At 41.6% G+C, this 25,356-nt stretch overlaps 1 protein-coding gene across 2 annotated transcripts in view; it reads right to left on the bottom strand.

Annotated features, from left to right (window-relative positions):
- Nucleotides 1-25,356, bottom strand: part of foxp4 (forkhead box P4) — a 112,769-nt gene that overhangs the window by 50,735 nt on the left and 36,678 nt on the right. For both annotated transcript variants that reach the window (XM_079482786.1, XM_079482785.1), the window contains 2 exons: nucleotides 25,019-25,196; nucleotides 7,228-7,314 (listed from right to left, as the gene is read on the bottom strand). In XM_079482786.1, the coding sequence (XP_079338912.1) occupies nucleotides 7,228-7,314; nucleotides 25,019-25,186 (255 nt within the window). In that variant the 5' untranslated portion in view covers nucleotides 25,187-25,196. The remainder of the gene's footprint in view (nucleotides 1-7,227; nucleotides 7,315-25,018; nucleotides 25,197-25,356) is intronic.

The raw sequence follows: 25,356 nt of genomic DNA, 5'->3' as shown, positions 1-25,356 counted from the left end.
TCATAAAGGAAGTAGTACGGACAGAGGCTGCATTCCAATGAGTCTTAATGTGCTCCTTCATTTTTTTGTTCTTGATAAATTACAATCGCTTTTATCAACCGCCCTCCCGTATTGAAAACGTGATGATTTGAATCTCTGGCAACCCGAACACGACACCCGCAGCTAGACCCCGACACAGGGGTCTGAAACCGAATCGACTAAGGTGTTTAAATATCGCTCGTCCCCGGCACAATATACTGTCAGCCTGCCAGATGACTCACTTTCATTAAACTAAAACCTTCCGTGCTAAAATGCATCCTGCAGGGATTTTATTCTTCAAGCCGTTTCAACTGTGCTCCTTAATTTAATCTGCTTCCATTAACGTTGATATATGTAGCATCTCTATGCATTTAGCGACAGTTGCAACCGGTTCTGTATTGCAGTAATGAAGAGGACACTCAAATTATTTGATGTTTAAGAATAGATTTTCGATGGATGGACAGATGGACCAACAGCTTTACATCCTTTATCACCACATCCATTTTTCTGCATTTGCATTTTCCCCAAAGAACAAAAAAAGAAACCAGGCATTGAGTACAGAGGTAAAGGAAAGTTCTTCATTTTGAAAAAGGTCAACCTTCCAGTAATGAGCCGTACACTAAATTATGGTATTTAAATAAATGGATGATGAATGCATCTCTATTCTCTGAGGACTCTTTGCCATTCCATATTACAGGGTAATTATCACATGTAGTGCAGCGGTGCATACAGAAACACATATATACACACATACACGCCGGAGGAGTAAAAGTGGGAGTAGGAACCTCAAGTAAAAGCATATAAAAACATGTTACTAAACTTTGGACAGACGTGGCAAATCAGCTCCATAAAGGCATAATTGGGACTGGCTGAGTTCTTGAAAGGCTTTTTATAGCTCGAGAGGAATAATATAGTCGTCCACATAAAGAAGGGGGAAAATCTGATAAACGGGCCCTTAAAGTTGAAGAATTTAGAGAAGAGCGAAAAGGTCTAGTGCTTTAAAGACTGCGAGGGAACTCTGCTCAGACTTGAGAGTGTGAGTTATGATGGGGTGGCGCTCATGTGGAAAGGTGGCCAAAGGATTACTACAACTATGAAGACAGCGGGGTTCCGGTCAGCCAGATCTGAGGTCCTGGTTTACACATCCATACACAAGAGTTCAGAAAACAGCTGATTACTTTGTTACAAATTTTTGGTTACATAACAATTTTTTATATCTATGTCTCCAAAACCAAGTAACTCAACAACAGTATCAAAGACTATTTCACTATCATCTTGTGTCATTTAGAAAGATGCAAGCAAGAATCAAAATCTAAACACCACAGTCAACCTAAATGATCCGTCTTCAAGATCAAGTCTGTTGTCCATGGGGACCCTGGAGTGGGAGGGATAATTGAAAAAAAATGACAAAGAGATGACTACAACTAGAAAGGACATTACACACGGGTATTCGCGCCCATGCACCACAACATTCCAGCGCTGTTTACCCCTGTCACAAAGTATTACTCACCTCAGCGATGGAGGACTGCAAACACTGCCTAGCCGCAACCCACTCTCACACTCTCTAACTCTCCTTCCTCGTGCAATAGAGTACCTGAAGTCGGTGCTGATGTGCATTATGATCAGTTTATTCCTGGTTATTCTCATCAGCTTACTGCCCGCAGGCTCCAGACAGTAAACAAGCCGTCACATCTCATTTACACAACAGCGCCATTAATCAACTCGCAAACCAACACCAAGCGCTAGGCTACGAGGTGAGAGGGAGAGGCCGGGGAGGGAAGATGGATCTAGGGAGGTGTAGGTTAAAGCTGGGGTTATAGAGGCTCGAAGGGGATCGAGACAGGGGACAAACAGGGAGAGCAAGGATGGAGGGGGTGTACCCGAACAAACCAGGGAGGGATGGGGATATGTGGAAGGGAATTACAAAGACTGTAACACAAGACTGCTTTGAATAAGCTGAGAATTTATTCTGTTGAAATATTTTTATATTTAAAAAAGTAGTATTATTTATTTATAGACAATTTTGACCTAAATAACATAGGCACTTTCTGTTTTGTACACTTTACACAAACAGAAAAAACGCAACCAATGAATTAAAATGTCAGACAATCTTTAAGACTTAATAATACATAAATACAAAATAAATAAACAGGAAGTGAACCAGAAAGTGGTCTATATCTCATATTTGATTATATTATTTATAAAAAAATATGACCTATATTTACCAAATAAGTTTTGACAAATAAATCGAGTAAAATATTAATAAAATTAAATAAAATAGTCAAATAAAATTATGTAAAAAAAAGTGAAGCCATGAAAATGTATTTCAGTTGTTTTCTTCCTTTCCTTTTTCAAAGTCCAACCAGGTTGCATACTGTATATTTCAGTCAGGAAAAAATGCTTTTTTTACTTCTACACATTTGAGTTTTGGCTTACACTGATAATCCTGGTATCTCATTACAGGCCCTCACAATATTCTTATCCCTGATGCGGAATATGTTTATCATCACATGGACAGCAGTACAAAATGCCTCCACTGTTCCACTAGAATAATTCCCTTCTCTTAATCCTGACAGGCTGGGGGTCACATTTCTCAGGTGTAACCGATAAGGGAAGCCAGGCAGGTTAGCATAAAAAAGGGGTGGGTGGTGGAGCTGGGTGAAACAGTCGCGCCGCCACCTTCAAAAAGCCTGGAAGATATTAGCCTGCATGTGGAGAGTGAAGGGTCACTATTGAGTGGGACGCGACGCTAAAGAGGCTTGTCATTTTAATAACAGGCCCGTTGAAAGGCTGCAGGCGCTCTTACCAGGTGGCTCAAAGATGATGTCTTCCAGGCTACAGAGAAGCACACAGCCACCTTTTCACAGGATAATTTGTCACAGAAATGATCTAAAACCCCCATTGCTGCCACTACTACCCCTGCCCCCAAAGTTATCACCATTAACTCCCACGGGTATTTATCGTATCTGTTTTTTTCTATATATGGTGGTACAGGCGCTGTGTTTGGGATTGCTTGCCTGTGTGTGTGTGCTGTGTGTTGAGCGGGGTAATAAAACCCAGCCACTGGGGGCTGCAGGGCTGAGCGACTCTGAAAGAGCGGAGCATTCTGGGCTGTCACTTGCTTATTTTCACCCAGTGCAGATCTCGAGGCAGCGCTGCGTCTTGGGAGCGCTTTCCTTGACAGTGTTCGGACAGCACTCGGACAAATGAAAATCCGCCGCAGAGCGATCGCCTGGAGTCGGGCGGGTTCAAGTGGAAAATCCCCCCACCACTCCCTCCACCATATCCTACTTCCATTAGCCCCCTACTTTCTGTAAACGTCCCTCAAACACACACACACACATCTGTGCCTCTATCTAACGCCTCACTGCCCCAGAATAAAAATGACAACAAATTTCCAGTGGAACACAACAGAAGAGATGACTGGAGTGCGGAAATATAAAAGCACATTATCGACCGCGGTCATTACACTTTTCACTCATGTTTCGGATAAAAAATTGACTTTTACACTTCACTGCTCAAACCCAAACTCTGAAACGGCTGCTGAGGCCCTGTGTGTTTCTTCACTCCCTCTTTCTCTCTCTCTCTCTCTCTCTCTCTCTCTCTCTCAATCTGTCAGGTCTCTTGCATTGTGGGTCACCCTCTCTAAACCTCTCTCTTCACAACAAGCTCTCAAAAAAGAAAAAGTTCCAACTAAGCATTTCCACTTAATGGACAAAACAGAGAGTTTTCAAAAATAAAAGTTCAAGAACAAGGGCTCCGTCCAGTAGGGACAGGCTTTTTTAACTATTGATGTGAGGTGTTAATAGAGTAGGAGCCCCTCTTTCAAAAACACTAGAGACCTTTCTCAAAACCTGTTTATAAGTGGACATTTACATGATAACAAAGTGTATTGTGTTTAACGTTGATAAAGAACAAACAGGACAGCTTTCAAAAGTTCATGCGGTAAAAATAACCCCAAAGGGTGTGACCACACACACAAAGGTGGAGGGTTTTGACCGGCGTCACCCGTTCATCGGATCATCTGAATGTGGTATTCCCTTCACTCACCCGCTACCGTGGCAACGCAACCTCTCTATCAATGCTCAAGAGAAGGAAACTAATTAGCATGTCTCTAATGAGTCTTTTCATTTTTTTTATTAATTAAACGAGGTCCTCAATAATACATGAAAAGAGGACACTTTTTCTTTTCAATTACCAACAGAGATGGGACTTGAGCCACGTGTGTGTGTGTCTAGATGTAAAATAGGTCCACAGTCATGGTGATACATGCTGTGCCCTTTTCATCACCTTAATATGTGCGGTCTTGATAATGCTGATGAAAAATTTTTGCTGGCAAAAATAAGGAAAATCCCTTTTAGATCACTTTACTGCAAAGACTTACCTTGAACAGTGTAAAAAAAGGGGCTTATCATCAAGATTAAAACATAAAAATGAGATGCAAATAAACGATTATAAAAAATAAACTATTCAAGCAGGGAGAAACCTGTTGGTCAAGGTTCTGGTATGGTGTGTCAAAAATACTCTGTAATGTTTAACTTCGGCTTCCTTAAGCAACTATGAAAAGAAAAAATCTAATTATCTGGCAGCAAAAGATTTCATTCATCGTCAAGCTTCATTCACTTCTGTAAAATGGCACCGCAAGGAGTTAAACCCAACTGGCGGCCATTTTCCATCAGCCTGTTGTGCGTAAAGTTCCTTTTCTGAGCACAACAGACTAGATTAAATGACTTTTTGTACAACAGTCAGTTGTCGATCAGCTGAAGGCCTTTTCGTGAAGCCTGTGTGTCATTATAAACGTATACTGCTTTTTCTTGCTTATAAAGCAAGAGTAGTGGAAAGCAGTGCAGATAATTCTCAGATACACGTACATTAACAAGGAGAGAGGCAAACATACCGACACAGTCTGTGAGGGGAGGGGTGAGAGGTTAGAAGGCCTGGGGCTGTGGATGTGTCTCTGATACTACAAAGGGGAATCTCTGGGCTATCTGTCATCAGTATTCAGGCTGGCCTTGTGCTACTCTGAGCTAGGATGGGATGACTGGATTTCCCCTCTCTCTGGAAGCCCATACAGCCAGCAAACTGAGACTCTGACCTGGGGATCGGTCAAGGGTCAGGAGTGGAGAAATGTCACTGGATCTAAGTGTAGGGTTTGCTGACTCTTGTGTGTGTATAACAAATTGATAAGGTGTAGCGAGGGCATTTGTGGAAGATAACCAGCATCCCCTGCATATAATACGGCTCTCTATGTTCATTTGATATTGTGGCTGAGCTTGAGCAATAATAAAAATGCTTCTCAACAAACTTTTCAATAAAGCCCTGTCAATCGTCAAAAGATCTATCAACTTCTGAAGATGTGTGCTTATGAAAACAGTCAAACAATGCAAAAAATGCTCTGGTAAATGATTTTGCTTTCCTCCTATTGACTTTTCTTTAGCTCGATAACCACGCAGAAGCAAACTTCAGCCCAGGGTTCAATCTAATTAGTGTGGTTTGTTAATTAAATGAGTGCGCCACTAACAAGGTAACCTGCTGTTCCTTGATAATGTTAATTACCCTGAAGGGAAAACCTCTCAACGCGGTCATTTCAACTGTCAGCCAGCATTCCTGCTGGATTATTGATGGTCTGAAAAACTCTGGGCGGCTCTCCTGTTCTCCTTCATTCACTGGCGCTCACCATTTTTCACCTCCGCGCTTATATACGCCCCTCACTTCCTGGGTGTGATTAAGCATGGCCTCTTTTCATGTCCTGTATCTCCATGCCTTACGGACTAAATACAGTGTGCAAATCTATTTCAATCTTTGGCTCTGTACTAGTGTTAAAACCATTTCGCATTCTAGGGCAGTCGTGTCCTAATGGTTAGAGAGTCGGACTCGTGACCAGAAAGTTGCCAGTTCGATCCTCAGGGCCGGCAGGTAACGACTGAGGTGCCCTTGAGCAAGGCCCCTTACCCATACTTGCTCCCCGGGCGCTGCAGTGATAGCTGCCCACTGCTCCGGGTGGACATGTGTTCACGACTTGCTGTGCGTGTGTTCACTACTCTCTGGATGGGTTAAATGCAGAGGGCACATTTCAGGTATGGTTCTCCATAACTGACAAATAGGTCACTTTCACTTTCTTTTCACTTTTGTATGGATGATGGCTATAAAGGTAAGCAATTAAACGTTGATCCAATCAAAATCCATTCGAATTAAAAAGGCCAACTGCACCGTGTTTATTGCCTGTTGATGTGGATGTTAATGTAGTTATCTTTAGGCTCTGTATATGTGTGCGCTTACATGCATGTGTTTACATGGGAAGGAAGCATGTTTCATGACTGTGATATCAAAGGATTACTTTGGTTTAAGCATGTGAGCATGTCTTGTCACATTTGATGGGTGTGCTACTGTAGAGTAGGCAGTCATCGGCACTGCCCCAATTTAACATGGCAGGTTTGAAGCGATTTAGTGACAGTAAAAAAAAAAAGAAAAACATGCACATACAGTCATGCACATTTCTTCAAAATGATGCACAAATTGAAAGCTTTTTAAAACATGCCATTGTATGATACATAGTCATAAAAGCATGGAACTGATTGGCTTTTAAACGATAAAATTGCACAAAATGATAACGAAAAATTCTTGCATCATATTGAAGTATCTTTAATTTGATATTTGCATTCAGGGTGAATATTAAATAAAGCTTTATTTAAACTCTTTTTGCGCTTTGGGTATATTACTCATTCCACAGAATCACTAAACTGTTTCACCTAGGAAAAATTACAGGGACAAAAATGAGAACAATGTGTTTGTTGGTACTGCAGTTGTATGTGCTGTGGTCTGTATTATCTGACAGAGGCATCACGCTGGGGTTTATCGCATCATTGACGGATCTGAGCTCTCCACACTATTCTATTCACAAGATTCCTGCTCAAGACCTTGAGTTTGTCTGTACATGTGTGTATAGACAGGTGAGACAGGAACGTGCACTCAAGCTAACCTCCTGCCCACTGAGAAATCAAGTTCAGTCTTAAAGCAGTGCCATTGTTCAGCTCTTTCGTACAAAGAGCAACATTGAAACTCTACACTTCAAAGTAGTACGGTGAATAACAATTACATAACATACACCAGGTAGTCAAATTAAAATTGACAGCAGAGGCAAGATTTGAGAAATACAAAGGTTAAGTTAGATTCTGTATGTGTTTGTGTGAATGTGTGTTAGGTTTGTACCTGTACAGGGCTTTGCTTGATCTCGTTGCTGGGAACACTGAGTCCCGTGGCCTGCTGGAGGATAAACTGGCGCGCTGCCTGGAGGGCCTGTGGACACGAGAGAGGAGCAAGAAGAACACAGTGGTGAGCACTACACACATACACATTTGCACTTTGCTTACATTTCCTCAAAATCATAGGAGAGATACATTTAGCACTAAACAGCAAGGCACCACCGGCCAAACCGAGTGTATTGGCCCTTTCCTAACAGGAACACTAGGGCCAGAAAGGAGCTTTCTCCTCTGACCAAGAAAAGGAAAATGCTACATCATTCTTTCTGTGTAACTCTACCGCACCCTATTTTTCTCTAATGCAGATCATCTCTCCACAGTTGCCTGTTTTGAGATCCATACCACATCATAGGGCAACAGCCTGCTACACGGTTTAGAAATGACAGCAGTATTTGTCCAGACGTTGGAATTCCAACACATCTATTTGTCCGATGGCAAAACAGAGTTTTCAAAACAAAAAACATCAGGCAACAGTAAATCAATGGGCGAACAGCTTTATGAAGAGCGCTATCAGGATGCACATTTGCTTCCTGGCCCTGAAGAGAGAGGAAGGTTACATAGTAAATATTGATTTATGAAAAGATGGTGGGGTGAAAGAGCTCTGTTAAAAAAAAGACTACTCAACGTAAATTATCACGGTTGCTTTGATGCTTATGGTGAAAAAATTTAAGTTTTACATTTTAAACCTACTTGTCCTCTGTAATAGTCTGGGATGTTATTGTGTTGCTCTTCTATAGTTTGTGAGACATTGGAGCTCTCAGTCATGTTTTATTTCAATAATTACCAACTTGGATATGGCTTTTGCAAAGTTTCCATTTGATGTTGTTATAATGTCACGGCTCCTTTTATCTCGATTATCAAACAAACCAAACTTGTGTATTGTCTTGCCTATGGGTCAGCTTGAAGGCAAATTCATACGTTCATTTCAGCCGCAATGATTTACTGTCATTAAAACATTTAGCACTGATCTGATATCAGTATTAAACTGTAAGAGCTAATAGCCATTATATCAATTGCACAAGTATTTATGAGCTAAATGTGGGGGAGGATGTATTTCAAAATAAATGGTGCCAATCCATTTAACAGAAATACACCTCTGTCTTTTTTATTGTACAGGGGTGGGTGGGGGTTCCAGAGAGGGGGGACTGAAAAAGTACAATCGGCACATGAAAGTAACAGCGAATGAGAGAGAGAGAGAGAGAGAGAGAGAGAGAGAGAGAGAGAGAGAGAGAGAGAGAGAGAGAAACAGTGGTCGGTGGGATGAAAACCATCTGCATCAAGAGCACTTGCTACTTTTGCTGAGGTCGCGATTGAGTGGCGTGCGCACACACACGTTCACCAACGCACGCACATGCTATGCAGAAGCCCCATCCATCTGTGCACATGACCTCAGTGGAGGGCTGGATAAGCTAAAGTGACCGACAGCACCTCTCATCTATGACTAGTTCTGAGATTACACACTCCACTTTAAAGCATGTGGTGTAAATTACTTCTCTCACACACGCAGACCAGATGGTCGTCTGGAACAATAATCAACAAAATTTGCCAAAACTTCTGCACTGATTACCATTATATTAAAATCTTGTTTAAGTATCATAAATGTCAAAATTATTTTAATATAATAAGTGGTATTGAGTGCACATGTTTAATCCAAAGTAACTTTCACGAACAGCCCTTATGAAACAAATGTAGTTACATTGAGATGTTATTAGATGTTATTGGGGTGGCTTGACTGGGTCAGCCCCAGGTATGACCATCCATAAAAAAAAGATTTTGAGCTGTTCGTGTTCTGTTCTGTTCTTTCTTGGCTTCTAAACAATTTTATAAAAAAATTTCTTCTTTCTGGAGCTTGGCAGTATAAATCACCATCCACTTATTTTCTATAGAAGGTTTTGTTGTATTCAACAGAGAGACATTCTGCCTAACATCTCCATTTGTGATTCACAGAAGAAAGAAAATAGCACTGGTTTGGACAGACATGAGGGTGGTGAGTAAATGACAACATTTTCATTTCACGAAAATGATTCTTTTAAGGGGTACGGCACAATACCCACTGAAGAATGGGTGGTCACCACGGCTGGTCTCAATCATGACCGGCGACGGGGACAGAGATTGGCTGCACTAAACGGGCCCGAAATGAGAAGACGGTTATCCTGCGTCTTGGGCAGTGAGCCCTCTTTCTGAGCAACAGGGGAGAGGCTCCATTCGGCTGGTGAAGCTATTGAGTCTGACTTGCCAATTTCATTGCTTCCACGAACAGTGGAGGTTAAAAAAAGATTTGGAACACAAACAGCAAAAAACACTTTATAACTTCCATCCACACATCAAGCATGGAGCAAAAACAAATCCAGATCTCAAACAAGAACATCTTTTTGCTGAGCTACTTTCATCTCCTATCTCTTGCTCTCTTATCCACCCAAAACCTTGTGGCATTCACTGGTGAGTACTGCACCTTTAAAGAAAATATGAGGGAGGCCGCTGCTGGCCGGGCCCAACAACAGTTCCATTGTACTGTTGAGTTAGACAGGTTTTATTGCCGTGCGGAGCGGGCGGTCGGACGAGCGAGAGGGAGAGAGAGGGGAAAGGGAGGTTGAAGAGGTCAGCGCCCAGCTTGGCGGCCCGAGCGGCACAGTGTGTGAGTTCTTCTGACTTGTCATCGACCCCCCCCCCTCCCCTAAATCAACACTCCTGACATTGCCTTTAATAACAGAGCATTTTTTAATTCAGTAGGGTCATGGGGGGTACAGGGTGGTCGGATGGGGGCTCTCCTTGCCCAGCACCCACCCTGTTTTCTCTTTCTTTTCCTTTTCTCTTGCCCCTCTCGGCCTCCCCTCTTTAACAGGCCTCGGAAAAAAATGGCTGACAACTGGGTTTCTTTTCTTTTGCAGGAGAGAGAGAGCGTGGGTGAGGGAGGGGCCCCTCGGGTGAGGGTCCATTATGGGAAAATAACAGGGAAGAATTCGTTTTGGCATACGCACGTAGCACTCTTTCGCTCTCTCACGGCGTTGTGACAGTCGTGGCTGCGTGCTTAGACGTGCCTATGTCCAATAATAATACAACAGATGAGCTCCTCTGGATGGACGTTCCAAAACAATGCTGTAAAACACACAAACAGGGGTGAATGCGCACCCCTTTCCTGGTTGTCCCAGCTTCTATTCATTATGCTCAGGTTGCTTAGGTAAACAAGACTAGGAGGTGATGAATCGGATCCCTAATCCGCCTGTGTTTGTGAGAGTTAGAATGAGGGAGAGGGCAGAACACAGGGTGCTGTCTCTCTCTCTCTCTCCTGTAAATCTAAACAGTGAAGTCGGCTCCTACATGGACAGGTGGGCACCATATGCTGGAATGATCCATCATCGCTGACAGAGAACCATTGTTGACGCCAGCAACGTCCCCCTACAACCTCCCCCTGTAGAAAAACAGAGCCCCAGCCCACGGTGGGCCGCCCATGGGTGTGGGTGGGTGAAATGACGGTGGAGTGGAGTGGCGGGGAGGGGCTCGGTGTGGCATGAAGGGTCATGTTAGTGGAGTTGGCTGATCTTGAGATGTAGACAAACTGAGACAGCCACTGTGTGATGGAGGCAGCTCAAGAGATATGGACGGAGACCAGGGTGGATGAAAAAAATTTCAATTCAAAGACTTTTTGGTTTATTTGGGGGTTAAGTTAGAGACAAAACCATTTGACTATACAGCTCAGAAGTTGCTCTTTTATAGATCAGCTTTAACATTTAACATAAATGTCTCTCTTAAAGGGATAGTTCACCCAAAAAGGAATATTCTGTCATCCTTTACTCACCATCTTGTCATTTCAAAACTGTCTTTCAAATGACTTTCTTCAGCAGAACTCAAAAGATTATATTTTGAAGAATGTTGGTAACCGAACAGCGGCGGTACCCATTGACTTAAATTGGTTGCTGGTGTTCGGGCACCAACATTCTTCAAAATATATCTTTCTGTGTTCCGCAGAAGAAAGTGAAACAGATTTAAAAAGTAGTGATAAAAATAATGACAGGTTGTGGGTGAACTGTCCCTTTAACAACCAATAAAAAAAACTATTGTTGGCACACTGTGAAATGCAGAAGCACTGCTTCAATCATTTAGTTTTCCAAGTGTTTTATTATAACATGTTTGAGGTCAATTTTGTTATCACAGACATTAGTGTCTAAGCATAGAGACTATTTTGAAACGCATGAAGAAACGCACGATAACTGAAGTCTATTTCTCAGGAGAGAAGCCTGTTTAATCTCAATGCTGTCTATAAGATTTTAAAGAGATCTCATACTGAGGCTCTCTCTTGAAAATAAAGAAAACCAGCAGGCTTAAGCAAACGTTTCCATTTGTTTTGCATTTACATTTAATCTCATTGCTGTATAGGAGAAAGTGTGGCCCTGTTTACACTAAAGGAATAAACTTTATAAAACAGAAACGCTGCTTGCTGCAATCCACCAATCAAACCCTTGGCTTTCTGTTGACCTCCAATCAGAGTTAGATATGATGTGCAATTATTTATAGCTGGCCAGATAGGACCCTTTTAACAGAGGTCAACACAGTAACAGTGGTCGCCTCCCTCAGGGCAGCGGCGCTACGTTTTTAATTCATTCTTAAATAAACCCCTGTCAACATGCTCCACTTACACTCTGCCTTCTTTTGCCAAACTGCATATTTACCCTGATATGGAGCTGCTTTGAGGTATTATGTCACACATCATGACTTAACACAATAATGGTTTTGTCCAGTGTAACTTTTTCACGACAAAGAAAAATATACAAAGAGATACGATGGGATAACCGTACAAAAACGCCCGGGAAGAAATAGTAATTTATAGCTCATTCATTCGGTTTCAGAGACCTCTCAATTTCTTTATGATTTTTAAGAACAGAAATAAATCGAATCGCACATGTGACAAATCTGGGAACATATTGTGAGAATATTTTGCTTGAAAAAAAACCTGAGCTGATGACGATATTAAAGATCTCATTTTTCATCGTTCTTTCAATGATGAAAAAAAATCATCATTTAACAAATGTTAGTCTGTCTGTGTGCTTTGTGGTGAAATCGAAGTCCAAATACGTAAGGTCAGCTTTCTTTTAAAAAGTAAAGGTGCTTGAAATGTGCTCTGTAATTTGTCCACACTGTTTAGGAAAGCAACAGGGTGTGCTCCTTGTGAGTAATGTTACCTACCTCATGCTACAACTGCAAGCACGGATAGATGTGGTCAGACACTTTACAAACAGACCCAAGTCCACCCTCAAAAAAGCCTTTTTAAGGGTGTGAAAAAGCACTTCATAAACAACTAGCAAAAGACTATTTGTTGCCACTCAACATCAACTATGTTTAAAGCGGAACTGGAACGTGAAGAAGAAAAAACACCTCCACCAAAGGAAAAGGAACTAAACTTAACCTTCTTTCAGCGTTACGAACCGGGAAGACTTGTTACACTTGGGTGCTTTTGTTCGGCACGCACCCTTCATGATAGCCACCTCCAAACCTGGAGCACGGAAAGAGACAAAGGCTCCTTTTTTTCCCAACTGGTACCATTCAACCTTAAAGGAAACGTGAAGCTTTGCCGAAGCTGCTTCTTTTGAGTTTTAAGCTTTATCCTCCTGGAATTAGGAAGTTCTGCTTTCTCCTTGTAACGTCTTATAATAAAGACTTGAGCTGTTTTTGTTTGCTTGCATTGGGTAACGGTGGATAAGAGGGTGAGGAAAGAAGAAAAGGGGAGATGAAAGGTTTCACAAATGTAACACAAGCCAGCATCCAAAACGTCACTCGGATTTGTACAAAGAATCGCACCTGCTTGTACAACCTCTGAGCGGCTACAGACAGACAATATGCCCTCTCCTTTCTTTCCACCCCTCATAACAGTGGCTTTATGACTCACGGGTGTGACAACTCGTGGGATTGCTTTGTATCTGAATGGCATATTTACTTGATGCGAGGGATTCGCTAGCGGTTGCTTGTAATGTATCAAATGCATCACTGCCAGCTGCCAGAGGAATTCACTACTGCAGACCGCGCAGGGCTGCAGACTCGTGGCAGGCCAGACTGTTTGTCCACACAATCCAAAGTGTTCCGCATCATCACTTATGGAGCATCAGGCAGCCATCTCTGTAAGTTTCCACAGAGGCTATCGTATAATAGCTCCGTTCATAAAGTTGAATTATCGTTTGCAGGAGAACCAGACTTACTCTATTTTAATGCTGGAACACAGCTGGTGACCAAATGAGCATCGTCTAGAGCGGCAGCAGTCAGACATATTGGGCCTGTTAGCAGCTGTCCACCCCGGGCTACAGAGCGAGGTGTGGGCTGCAGGTCGGGGGATCGGGTTTACAGGCCCGGGCCAAGGTTTCGTAGATCTTAACTTGGTCCCCATGACTCATTACAGTCATAGCCTGCAGAGCTGTCCAATTTCACGGTGGGTTACAAATAAACTGCACTTCTGACCATATTTCTCGGCTTTTTTCCCCTCTCTGCGCTTTTGGCCGAAGCTGGATTTAATTTGCCACTTCCTGTTCCATCATGCGGTTCACAGCCTCTCTCCGTCACTTGTCACATTTGTTTTTGTTCAAGTCCATTAGAATGCTGATCTCAAAAATAGAAAAATCAGGGGAATTATTTAATGCCCGAATTACTCGTGCAACCTTAAAAACGCTGTCTTCTATTCCCATCTAATGTAATGTTTCCGCAATATAAAGCGTACGGTGAAACCTTAAAATTTAAATGGCTAGAGCAGACTCCCATTGGCCATTAAAATGGGGAAAGGGTGAGCTGGAGCCAAGGCAATAAAAAAAATTAAACTAAGAGAGGAAAAAACTTCAAAATATGCTGTAATGTTTGAACATCCTGACCACTTTCAGGTCTTTTTTACATCCTATTTTTCACAAAGAGGACCTGTTCGAAACTTGCTGCCTCTGCTGCTTTCCAGATGTGCAGCGTTCCACACCTCAGTCCCCAAAAATGTTAAAAAAGTAAATACGGGCTGCAACATGATCGCAGCAACGTTTCGGATGTCTGAGATATTTTGTTTTGAAAACTGTGAAAAAGATTCCAAGGATTGCACGGATGTTGAACTCATTTGGGGACGGCAAATGGTGAAAGAAGCTCAGATGAGCTCACTTGTACCTGGTGTCTCTCTCTCTCCCGCTCACAGCAGTAACTTATCCCCATGTTCCACTTTGAAAGAGCAAAAGAGGAAGTGTAATCCACTATGGCTGGGCTCTCTGGGCATCATTACCTCGTTGCTGGCACTGTGAGACGGCCTCGCTTTGTAGTGCCGAGGACCGCAGCATTAGCAGAGTTCAGTGCTGAGACAGAAAGAGAGAAAAGTGAGAGCTCAGAGAGTTCACGATAAGGGTCATCTCTGAATCCTCCAGCCCCGGTAGCCGCGCAGCAGTCTAATTGATGGCAATTGCACGGCAGTTTTGCTGTGGTTTTCTTAACACCGCCCTTTTGGCAGCCAAACAAAGTAGTACTTGATAGGGTTTCAACCTCTCTCTGCTGCGCGCATTTCAAAAACTAATAAGCAAAAATGGAGTTACAAGGTCCTGTCATATCTGAGAACGTTTCAAGATATTGGAGAGAGTGCTTTAGTGAATCTGCAGGGATGTGCTGGAGCTGTGCTGAAGGTGTTAGGGTGTGATATGAGTCAAAGCTCCGGTGACCTACCCCTTTGGCTCTCACCGAAATGGGAGGATGTCCAAAACCATCCTCCGCCCTCCGCAATCTGTCCTACAAACACACACACATGCTAAGCAGACTGTCCCGATCTCCCTGATGAGGATAGCACTAACTGGCAGCAGGGATCCTGTCCAAAGCAGACATATGGAACGCATTTCTTTGTTATTATTAAAATAGAAAAAATTAATAATAACGCACACAGCGCGTTGCCAAAAGTAAGCTTGCGAGAAAATAGACGTGCACAGTGTATTGTTTAAACAGAGGAACACCATGTGAACATTCAAAACCGCTCCCTTGGAAATGCACCCCGTCTCGTTTTCTTAGAGGGAACAAATAAGAGAAAAACGTGTTTTGAGTTTAGTTTTGATTTTACACCTGGTAGTGGATAAAGCTACGGAGATACAAATCTGGAGAAAATAATAGAAGGGGGTAAATGGTACACAGACTGAAGAGTTCATCGTTTCTAGCTTTGTGTGTTTAAATGGGAGTGAGGTGGTGTGTGTGTGTGTGTGTGTGTGTGTGTGTGCATGTGTTAGGGAGGGAATAAATCCCACTGAGAGGAAACAGAGTGTTATGAGGCCACGTCTCACATCTCTGAGCACAAAGACCAAGCAAAAGAAAGGAGAGAGAGAGAGAGAGAGAGAGAGAGAGAGAGAGAGAGAGAGAGAGAGAGAGAGGAAGAGAGGAAGAGAGGAAGAGAGAAAGAGAGACAGAGAGAAAGAGAGAAAGAGAGACAGAGAGAAAGAGAGAAAGAGAGAAAGAGAGAAAGAGAGAAAGAGAGAAAGAGAGAAAGAGAGAAAGAGAGAAAGAGAAAACAAGTGAGTGGGAATATTGCCATGTCCTGCGTAGAGATGTACAAAACTTCTAAGAAAAATAAAGTTAATTAAAAGAAAGGTTTCACTGTGCATACTGTCAAAACGCCAGAAACCATACCAACACAACTTAAACTATGAAAACAAATGAAGAGATATATATGTATATTATCTGCAGTTTAAACAATATTTTTCCCCAACACACCCAAGTCCAACCAATCAAGATCTCCAAAGCAAACAATGCGTAAGCGGACGTTATAAAAGGCTAAAGATGCGCGACCACAAATGCTATAAGCACGGACAAAGCAAACATAGTTTCTTTCACGTGAAAGCAAACCTTCAACAAAACCAAACCAGCACCAGGTTTCACATTTTCTTCATCAATATTCAATTACATCAGTAGAATCAATCTATATCATCAATCATCTGTCGCTTGGCACAAAGCGCCTCTATCTGGACCCTTGGCCATTAAGGAGAAGAAAAACAGAAACCAACATTCTGTCTTTTTTCTTCTCCGACGCCTCTCCCTGTTGACTTTAGTCTCTTTTTAAGATGGCAAACACAAAGAGCAAGCGGAGGCAAGCTAATTAGCAACACTTAAAAAGGGATCTGGCTTCATTGTTTGCGGTCCCTCGCCCTCACCAGTTACCAGGGCAACAACTTTGAGAGTGGCGCTGCGCATATTTCTTTTGCTTTTTTTCCTCTTCTTCTTCTTCTTTTTGTTTCCCCTGGGGGTTCTCCATTTTTTGGAGCCCGGAGAGGACCATTGGGAGGACAGAGATGAAGAGCGGAGGGGTCCCTTAAGCCGTATACAGAAAGGGGCTTCTGGGATGGCGTAGGGTTAGGTCTCTGTGTTGTACAGCACAATAACAAGTTCTAAGTGGGCATTGAAGGCAAGGAAATTGGTCTTGGTGAGGCTGTACGTGAGCATGTTTATTAGATGTAAATTTTGTTCATATTAAGAATGGTGGCACATTGGGACCTAGTGCCAAAAAGGACAAAAACAGACAATATGACAATATTGGATATATAATATATAACAAATGGAGTACTACTTTAATGACAATTTTGATAAATATCATAAATTCTAAAACGATAAACTCAAATTGAATTACAAAAGTAGCTCGGCTATTGTTGTTAAATATCTAACGTAAACTAGTAGTTCACATTAAAAATTGGCCCCCATTTACTTTTTCTATAGTAGGACTAAAACTTGCAATGGAATGTGAATAGGGGCACATTTTGAAGTGAACTACTCCTTTAGTTTTTATTTTTGGGTGCACTGTTCCTTCAAGGCACCGGTCCCTGACAATTTAATCTATTTCCACCTCATCTGTTGATTAAAGCTGAGACAGCAAAAACACATGTTTACCAATTTGATTATAAATTAATGTAAATTAAAAGTAAATTAAAAAGCTGTTGTTTCCTGATAGTAGGAAATGTAGTCAGACTCTAGTAGATGAGACCTCCCTTCTGTCCCTCCTCCTTTTACCCGCTCTTCAAACTGAAACTCCCTCCCCAACCACCTCCTCCACTTTAACTATTATCTAAATATCTCCCCACTCCATACTGCTCACTAAATTCATTCTCCTGCACTCTTTTTTTCCAGCCCCCTTCCTTTCTCTCCTCCGCGCTCTCTCTCTCTCTCTCTCTCTCTTTCTCTCCCCAGTGGTTTGTCAATCAGCTCTGAGGGAGCCATACCTCCAAATGCCCACACATTAGTATCCAGCTGAGAATCTTTCATAATCGCCATGGTGACTAGAAGAAGGTCAATGCTTGATGTGCTTCAAGCATTGCCTATGAACTGGCGGGGCCGTGGAAATTACAGGCGCGGAATAAAAGATGGCTTTGTGGCACCACTTTAGACAGTGGGATGTGAGTGTTTGTTGGTGCGAGTCTATTGTGTGTGAATCTGTTGGCTAAGGACCAGAGGCTAAATGAGGGCTTGTTAGTCAACGGAGAATATATGATAAATACAACTTTAGCACTTTGCAGGGCAACAGGATGTGGAATAATGGGATGCCGACTCAAATAAAAACTTTTTTGTGGTACAAAAATGAAATAAATAAATTAAATAACATTTTTAGTTTTTAATTAATTAATATTTAAAGTAATATTACACTTATTTAAATAATTAATACATATTTGTGTGCATATTTTAATACATACATTTGATCATTAATATTATTCAAAAAGGTAATATTATCTTTAAAGAAATATATGGGCCTAAACCTAATTTCAGATCTCATTGTGACAATTATTCCAATGTGATTCTGTGAGTCTATTGTAAATGTCATTTGTGTTGGGTGCTACTGTGGTCTGGCTGTGCATTTGGAACTGATCTGAGCACAGCTGTGCTGGCACTCCTTCTAAGATGCTCCAGCAGACGCTCTAGACAGACACAAGACAAAGCGGCCGCGCATCTCCACAACTTCTCCTAATGTGACATCAACGGCCCTTCTGAGTTAACACAAAGCAAAAATAGCACACCAGCATCCCCTCCACACACATGCACGTACGCGTATGTAAATGCAGACTAACGGCGGTACTCTTTAGCCTTCTCAAAGGTTTCCCTGGAAAAGCCATAAATAACTTTTATTAGCCTCCCATAAATATGACATTCCCACATTCCAGAATTAGGACTTAAAATCATTAAATGAAGAATATGAAATATCTCGGAGCACATGTGAAATACATTATGTTTCTTACAGCTCTTAGTACTTAGAAATGTGCACGTGCAACCAATCCTGGACAGTACATTACGAGTGTTCATTTTGCCCAAAACTGCACCATTTATGTGATAAAATAGTAGAAGTTATCAATTTATGTTGGCTAATATTAAAGTTAAGAGCTTGTTTAATTTTTTTGAAAGATCATCTTCACGTTTTAAAACTTCTGCTTTCTTAATCTAGCAAGAAGCTCAAATCCACGCCACCTTTTCCATTGTACTAAAGTAAACCAGCATGCTGGAGGTCTTTTTGTATTGCTGCCATATCTATTGAGGCCTTAAGAAGCAAGGCAACTACCCTGCCCTAAAACTCCACTCAAAACCCCTCACCCTTGCACCTCGGTCACCACCAGCGTTTGGTGACCCAGCTTGACCTTTCTTCTTCATCGGCCTCTGTACAATGGGATGCGCGACAATTAAAAGTGCGGAATGCTTTTAAGCGATGACACCCTTCAATGGTTTGACAATGTTCGATTTACTGGATGTTATTTAGCTTGCTTCTCGCCTGGCCCCTATCACCTTGCATCCTTGTCTAAAAAGACCTACGCTCCCCATATTTAAGCCCACCGGTCCCCACCTCTCTCCATTTCTGTTCGTTTCCCTGATCAGCCGTGATTGGTCAAACAAGCTTCATTTCACACGAGGATGTGATATGGCCATTACTGTTCGCTGAGTGCCGAACAGAAGGCCATTTCCCAACGGTAATGAGACCGGAGAGAGGCCAAACACCCCGACTGTCAAGCCGCCCAAACTTCACGTCTACCTCTTCTCACCGCGCTTAGCATTTCACACGTAGAAACCCAATTAAAGCATCTAGACTGCCTCACAGGTACCCGCGGTAGGCCATCGCCATCTGTGGACTCAAAATCTGAGATCTATACGGTACATGTCTTTATCCACTCCTCCCATCTGTGCCATAGACAGTTTAATTAAAGCTACCATTACGATCAATTTGCAGAGTCCATTATGAGCTCTTAATGGGGAACAGCGCCGGCAAACAAAGAGCACAGAGACATTTAATTATGCATCGCAAAAACATAAGAAGGGAGGTGGTTATAATACAGTGACCACAGACAAACCATCAGCATCCTTTACAATAAAGAGAAGGAGAGTATAGAGATACGCCAAAATACTCCCCAATTTAGCTTAATTCTACTCTAGAAATAATGTGGACTGGTTGGTTTTGAGCAGTCAAAGATGTCAGATGCTGCAAAAGTGATGAGCAGTACCAAATTGACACAGTAAACCTGCATCACACACAGTATGGAATATACAGTATATACTACTAGTCCAAAGTTTGATTACCAGACAAAAAAGCTTCCCAGGTCTCAAGATGCTTAATGTGATGCATTGCCAAGTGTACGATTTGGCTAATTCTATTCAAAGGGTGCCTACTTTGAAGATGATAAAATATATAAGAGAGTTCTTGTATTTTGAATGTTTTATGTCAACATAATACCCCCTGTTACAATTCTGTTATTCCAATATGTTAATGTCTTTACTTTTAATTCTAAAATGATTAAATAATGTAAATAAGGAATAAGTGAACCCTAAACTTTAGTCCAGTAGAATATATGTATTAAAATGGGGGAATCCGTCACAGATGCGAGTAAAAATAAAACAGAAAGTAAACGAAAAAGGAGAACAGGAAGCGAGAGAGACAGTGAAAAGCGTCTGCTATCTCCTGTCTGTGGTCCTACATCTGATCAAAAAGAGCCAGAGGTTTACAGCGATGTGGTCTCCATATGCCCTTCTCTAGTTCCAAACCATAACCAATGTTCATCTGTCAATGTATGTTCTTCTTTTATGAACAGCTCATCTCAAGCGCACAGCAAGAGGTTAGTCTGCCTTTCAGTTTCTCTCTTGTGTGTTTCACATCTCTAATATCTTCCGCCTCTTGCCACCCATCTTTCTCAACCTACTATTTAGAGAAGTGGTTGCATGCCCTATCCCTCCTCCCAAGTGCTCAACCGCCCCCCACCAAAATAAAAACAATGAAAGATTCAGAGCATTAGGGCCTCCAAGCGGTCCATCATCATTTGAGCATCTAGTGTAATAGTCTAAAACAATCTACACTGCAATTTCTAAACAAAAAGGAGATAAAAGAACCTGATTCTTTTTAGAAAAACACTCATTCTTTAAGCAAAAGAAGGGTCAACTTTGGGTCCACACTAGCTCAGCTGAAGCACAAAGATGCAACCTGCTAGGCACCATTCGGGCACTTTCTATCTAAATGCTAACTTTGAAGCAAAACCACTACTGATACTACTGTATCCCTAAAGAGAGGGAGAGATAAGACCTCCAATTAAAGAAAGAGAGAAGCAATAGAGAGGTCTGACAGGGCCACCTTCCCCTGCCCAGGCAGCACTACACCGTACACTGGTTGCCGAGCGGGACCATTTGATGTGAAGAACACTCAAGGGATTGAAAAACAGAAAACCCTTGCTTGGATTCCTGGCTTTGTGCAACAAGAGGATGAAATTCTATAAGGACTCCACTAGTGTGCACTCTTGTTTTTTTCTCTCCACCTCTCCTGTCTTCCTTTTTTTCTACAAAGCAAAGGGTTTTGCTGGTATTGGGGTTGTGAAGCAGACAAGTAACATTCCTCAGGGGGGCCCAGGCGCCCTTTCTTGACACATCTCAGCGTTACACTTTCTTTCTCCCCTCCCTCCGTTGTTCCCTCTCTCCTAACACTTCAGCACCACTCTCCCCCTGCCCTCCATCTTTCTCGACCCTCTCTCTCTCTCTCTCTCTCTCTCTCTCTCTCTGACTCCTATACCAGTCTCTGTCTGTACCCACCCCAGAGGAATATTTTATTGCTCCTAGGTTGCTCTTAGTTTCTGACTTGATCTCAAGTTTATTAGAAATATTTGAGTTTATATTGAAATCTGAAAACTACGATATTTCCTTCTTCACTTCTCCCAAATGGCCGCATTTAACCTGCCTCCAAACCACCAACTCATCTCTGCGCTCTCCCGTGTTCACCCGTTCGCATTCTCCATCACTCTGCTGGGCTTCTGTTTGTTTGGTTGAGACTTTGACGTCTGTAGATGCCTGTGATTTCTCCCAGGCTCCCGAGGGGCCCAGGGAGAGAGCGCTTTGTGTTCTGACAACATGGGCCTGCAAAGAGGAGCTGGGACTCTTTTTCTGCTCCAGTGCGTTCTTGGCAGGGTGTTTAACCAGTATTGTTGAACAGTGCCACTTCCAGGTGAAAGATTTGGGCTCGGAGGAAGACACCAGACAGAGGAAAAACAGCCAATGAGAGCTAATAAATAGAATAAACAGTTAAATATGAGCATGTTTGTGTGGAATTGAATAATAGGAGGCTTATTGTTGATATTTTTTAACAATGTCAGAGAGAAGCGAAACTAAGCACAACAAAGTGTTGTAGCTTTAAATCAATCTATAAGATTTATTACAAACTATGAAAGTCCAGGAACTCACATGTAGTCATTTTGTCTATTAAACCCTCCCAGAATCTCTTTATCAATAGTCCTTCTCAATAAAACAGCTGTCTGAGGTATAGTGTCGCATGACATTACAACTTGATAAATGGCTTTTAAGGAGCCTCCTTCATATTAGCAATAATAACACTTTACTGCACGCTTTGCCATTTCAGAGCCTCCCTCATTAAAGCCCTTTGTCTTCAAGTCCAAACTCTCCATTCGTGTATAATCATATAAAAGAACCTGAACTAATGCGTTCATCATATTCTTATGAACAATTCTCTATATCAAAGGGTGCATTGCAATACTTGCTGGCAAAAACACACAATCGAAGCAGAGGGGTCAAGAAAATGAGAAGAACATTTGGGATATCTCTCTGTGGACGAAGAGGTCAGACCCGTGAGGGAATGCCATACAGGCTGAGATTGTGTAAAAAAAGTCATGATTTTCATTTAGCCCAAATGAGGGTAAACGGTTCGACACAGCCGACCAGAAAACGTTTTTATTCATTTTGTTGTGGATGTTGATTCCAAAGCTGCTGAATAGTGAATAAAACCATTTGGGCACTAGTAAATTTGCCATTTGAGATAGTGACAAGAGTTCAAGCAGACACCCAGGGGACATTCTTATTTTGTGTCCTCAAAGGGGCTCAGATAACACCAAAGCAAGTTTATTAAACTAAAACTGTGAGAAGAGCAGATGTGTGCAGCTTGAATGCATAACGCTCAAGGCCATGAAGAAATTAAATATACTTGCGCGTAAACATTGGCACATGCAGGCACATGCACACATACTAGAGGCGCGCAAGGTATAAGCGATTCATTTCATAATCAGTTCATATTTGATATATATTGAGTAATATTGAATATTTAACTGTGGATGATTGTTTCCTCTCTGTAATTTACTACATTTTCTTGGACATCAAAACATTGATATAAAATTTACAAATATATACATTTTAGTTAGTGTTATATTCAATTATTAGCTAAACCACAAAAAATATTATTGGCTTACACATGCATACAGGCAAACGCACATGCATTTGCAGACAACCACATACAAATGTCTTCAAGACATTGTCTTATAAGCAGTAGCTACACCACTGCTGCTTTCCATTTGCCATATTTTGTTTCTGCAAAAAATTGAAAACTTTTGTAGTACTAGGCTGTTTTTTCTGAGAAAATGTTTGCCAGAGGTTTTGCTGGTCTGACTCTACGATATAGACAATGGCAGCAAACAAATGAAAAACAAAATGCAACATACGACTGACAGACTAAACGAACGGCTTCTGTTTTGACATGCTAACAGCCCGCAAAATTTGTGTAACAAGCACTCTATAATCTTGCCATTGAAGAGCATGCAGTGAGCTTATCTTAGCGGAGAAATGCATTTAGTTCTTAAGCTTTTAGTGAAAGGACGGAGAACTTCAAGAGCCGCTCTTAAACAATTATGGCTAAATGGCAGTTTACAAATACACAAAAAAGTGTTTTTTCTTCTGACCGCAAAGAAAAGCCTTCAAACTATATAACGTTACTCTCCTTTAGAGCTGTCCGTGTCCAGAAAACATATAAATCAGGAATAGTGTCTGTCAAATGTTGGACGTAACTTTACTGTTACTTTGACAAGGAGCTACTGCATGCCACCAAAGAGCAAAGAATTATGAATCAGTGTGGCCGAAAAGTGAAAAAGGAAAATAAAGAGAGACAGAGAGGAAGTAAAGTAAAGAGAAACAGAGTGTGGCATGTTTGACATTGGAAATGGTTAAGAGCAGAAGGAACTGGCAATTTCTTTCTCTTATTAAAGGCTTTGGCTCGCATAGCCATGTACAGGTGCACTAACACCACACTGCAGATTTGGAAAGAAAGGCCCCGTTGTGCATACAGCGAACTCTTCACGCACATACACACACACACGTGGGCACACACACACACATCATAGAGGATCACATACATTCACATTAATTAAATTGACTAAAATTGTAAGTATTTATTTTAAAAATAAAATAACAATGCAGAGTCGTTGGCATTTTACAAACCAAGTCATTTTCTTTTTCTGTTCTATGTCCTGCTCTTGTGTCATTCCTTGTCGGTTACCTCTTTTTAGTTGTGGCCATTAATGAGGAACTAGTAACAAGCACATACTGACAACAATTTTTTTACTCAGTTTAGATAAAATTGAGTTACGTACAAATTGTATATGATTAATTAACCCAAGAAGTGTTGTAATAAATGTAGAAAAAAAACATTACATAACATCAGTATATTAGTGAGATATATACGTCATACCAGATAAATGTGTCAATCTGTTTTCTTCAATGTTACATTAAGATAAATATCTGCTCAGAAATAATTCCAGCCACACCTTCTGTTTCATTGATAACAAGGCCAGGCATCCTATTACCCTCTGCGTCTGCGATGCATTTAGAGAAGAGTGTGAACAGAAAAAGTGAGAGTTTCAGCCAAGAGAGTCCGGGAAGTGAGGAAATTCCAGCTGACAAACTGGATATGGAAGACACTGACGCATAGTCCAGAAAGCAAAAACAGCGCAGGCCTCTGCATGCTGACGTGTCACAGCAGAAAACATCATTGTGACTCAGGCCGGGCTAAAACTGCTGCAAAGACTAAACCTAAAAGTGTGATTTAGTATCAGGAAATCAGTTTGATCTGTATTAGTGGTGAATTGAGTTTGGGAATGGGTCACAAAGCTGCGTTTAGCTATAAGCTTGGATGGTAAAACACTCTTCATTGTATTCAAATTCACTTTTAAATGTGTTTTCTATTAAACTATGTGTGAAAATGACAAGCCTTTGGACTAGTTTTTGTTACTAATTTAATGTGTGGCCATTAGATATGACTTAATGGTTGCGAAATATAAACATGGCACACAGTCAACTGTGACAGGTTTTAAAACCCAAAATGTGACTTGAAACTGCAGATCGCTTCATATATATCTGATTGTTTGTATGTTGCGCAAGATGTGTGGATTGCACAAGAAATAACTAACAGCTAAACACACTTCCTGAAAGAAAGACTTTCTCACACAACTTTTTCAGACAACAACTTAAGCAAACACACACACCTGCTGCTGTTGAAGGTGAAGTAAATCCACTGGGCTGATCTCCCCATTGGTGTCACCGTTGGACCCCCCCTCTCTTCCTCCGCCGTCTGATTGGCTGCTTAGACTGCTGACTCCATTCTGATTGGAGGGTGTTGTTCGAATGGTCTCTGTTGCTGATTCTACCATCATCACGTGGCACCTGCAGGCAAACACGAAAACATATTAAAAAGACTAAATCTGTGTCGCTTTGTAAATAAAAAAGCAGCAGCAACACTAACCAACAGCACAGACGTGAAAACGTCTACAAAACAACCCATCAGTAAGTGTTTATTTGGAGTGTTAATACAGTAAAGGGCTAA

Source organism: Barbatula barbatula (genome assembly GCF_947034865.1).
Source record: "Barbatula barbatula genome assembly, chromosome: 20".
In the NCBI taxonomy this organism is placed as follows: Eukaryota; Metazoa; Chordata; class Actinopteri; order Cypriniformes; family Nemacheilidae; genus Barbatula; species Barbatula barbatula.
This window is presented reverse-complemented; position numbering and strand designations above follow the sequence as displayed.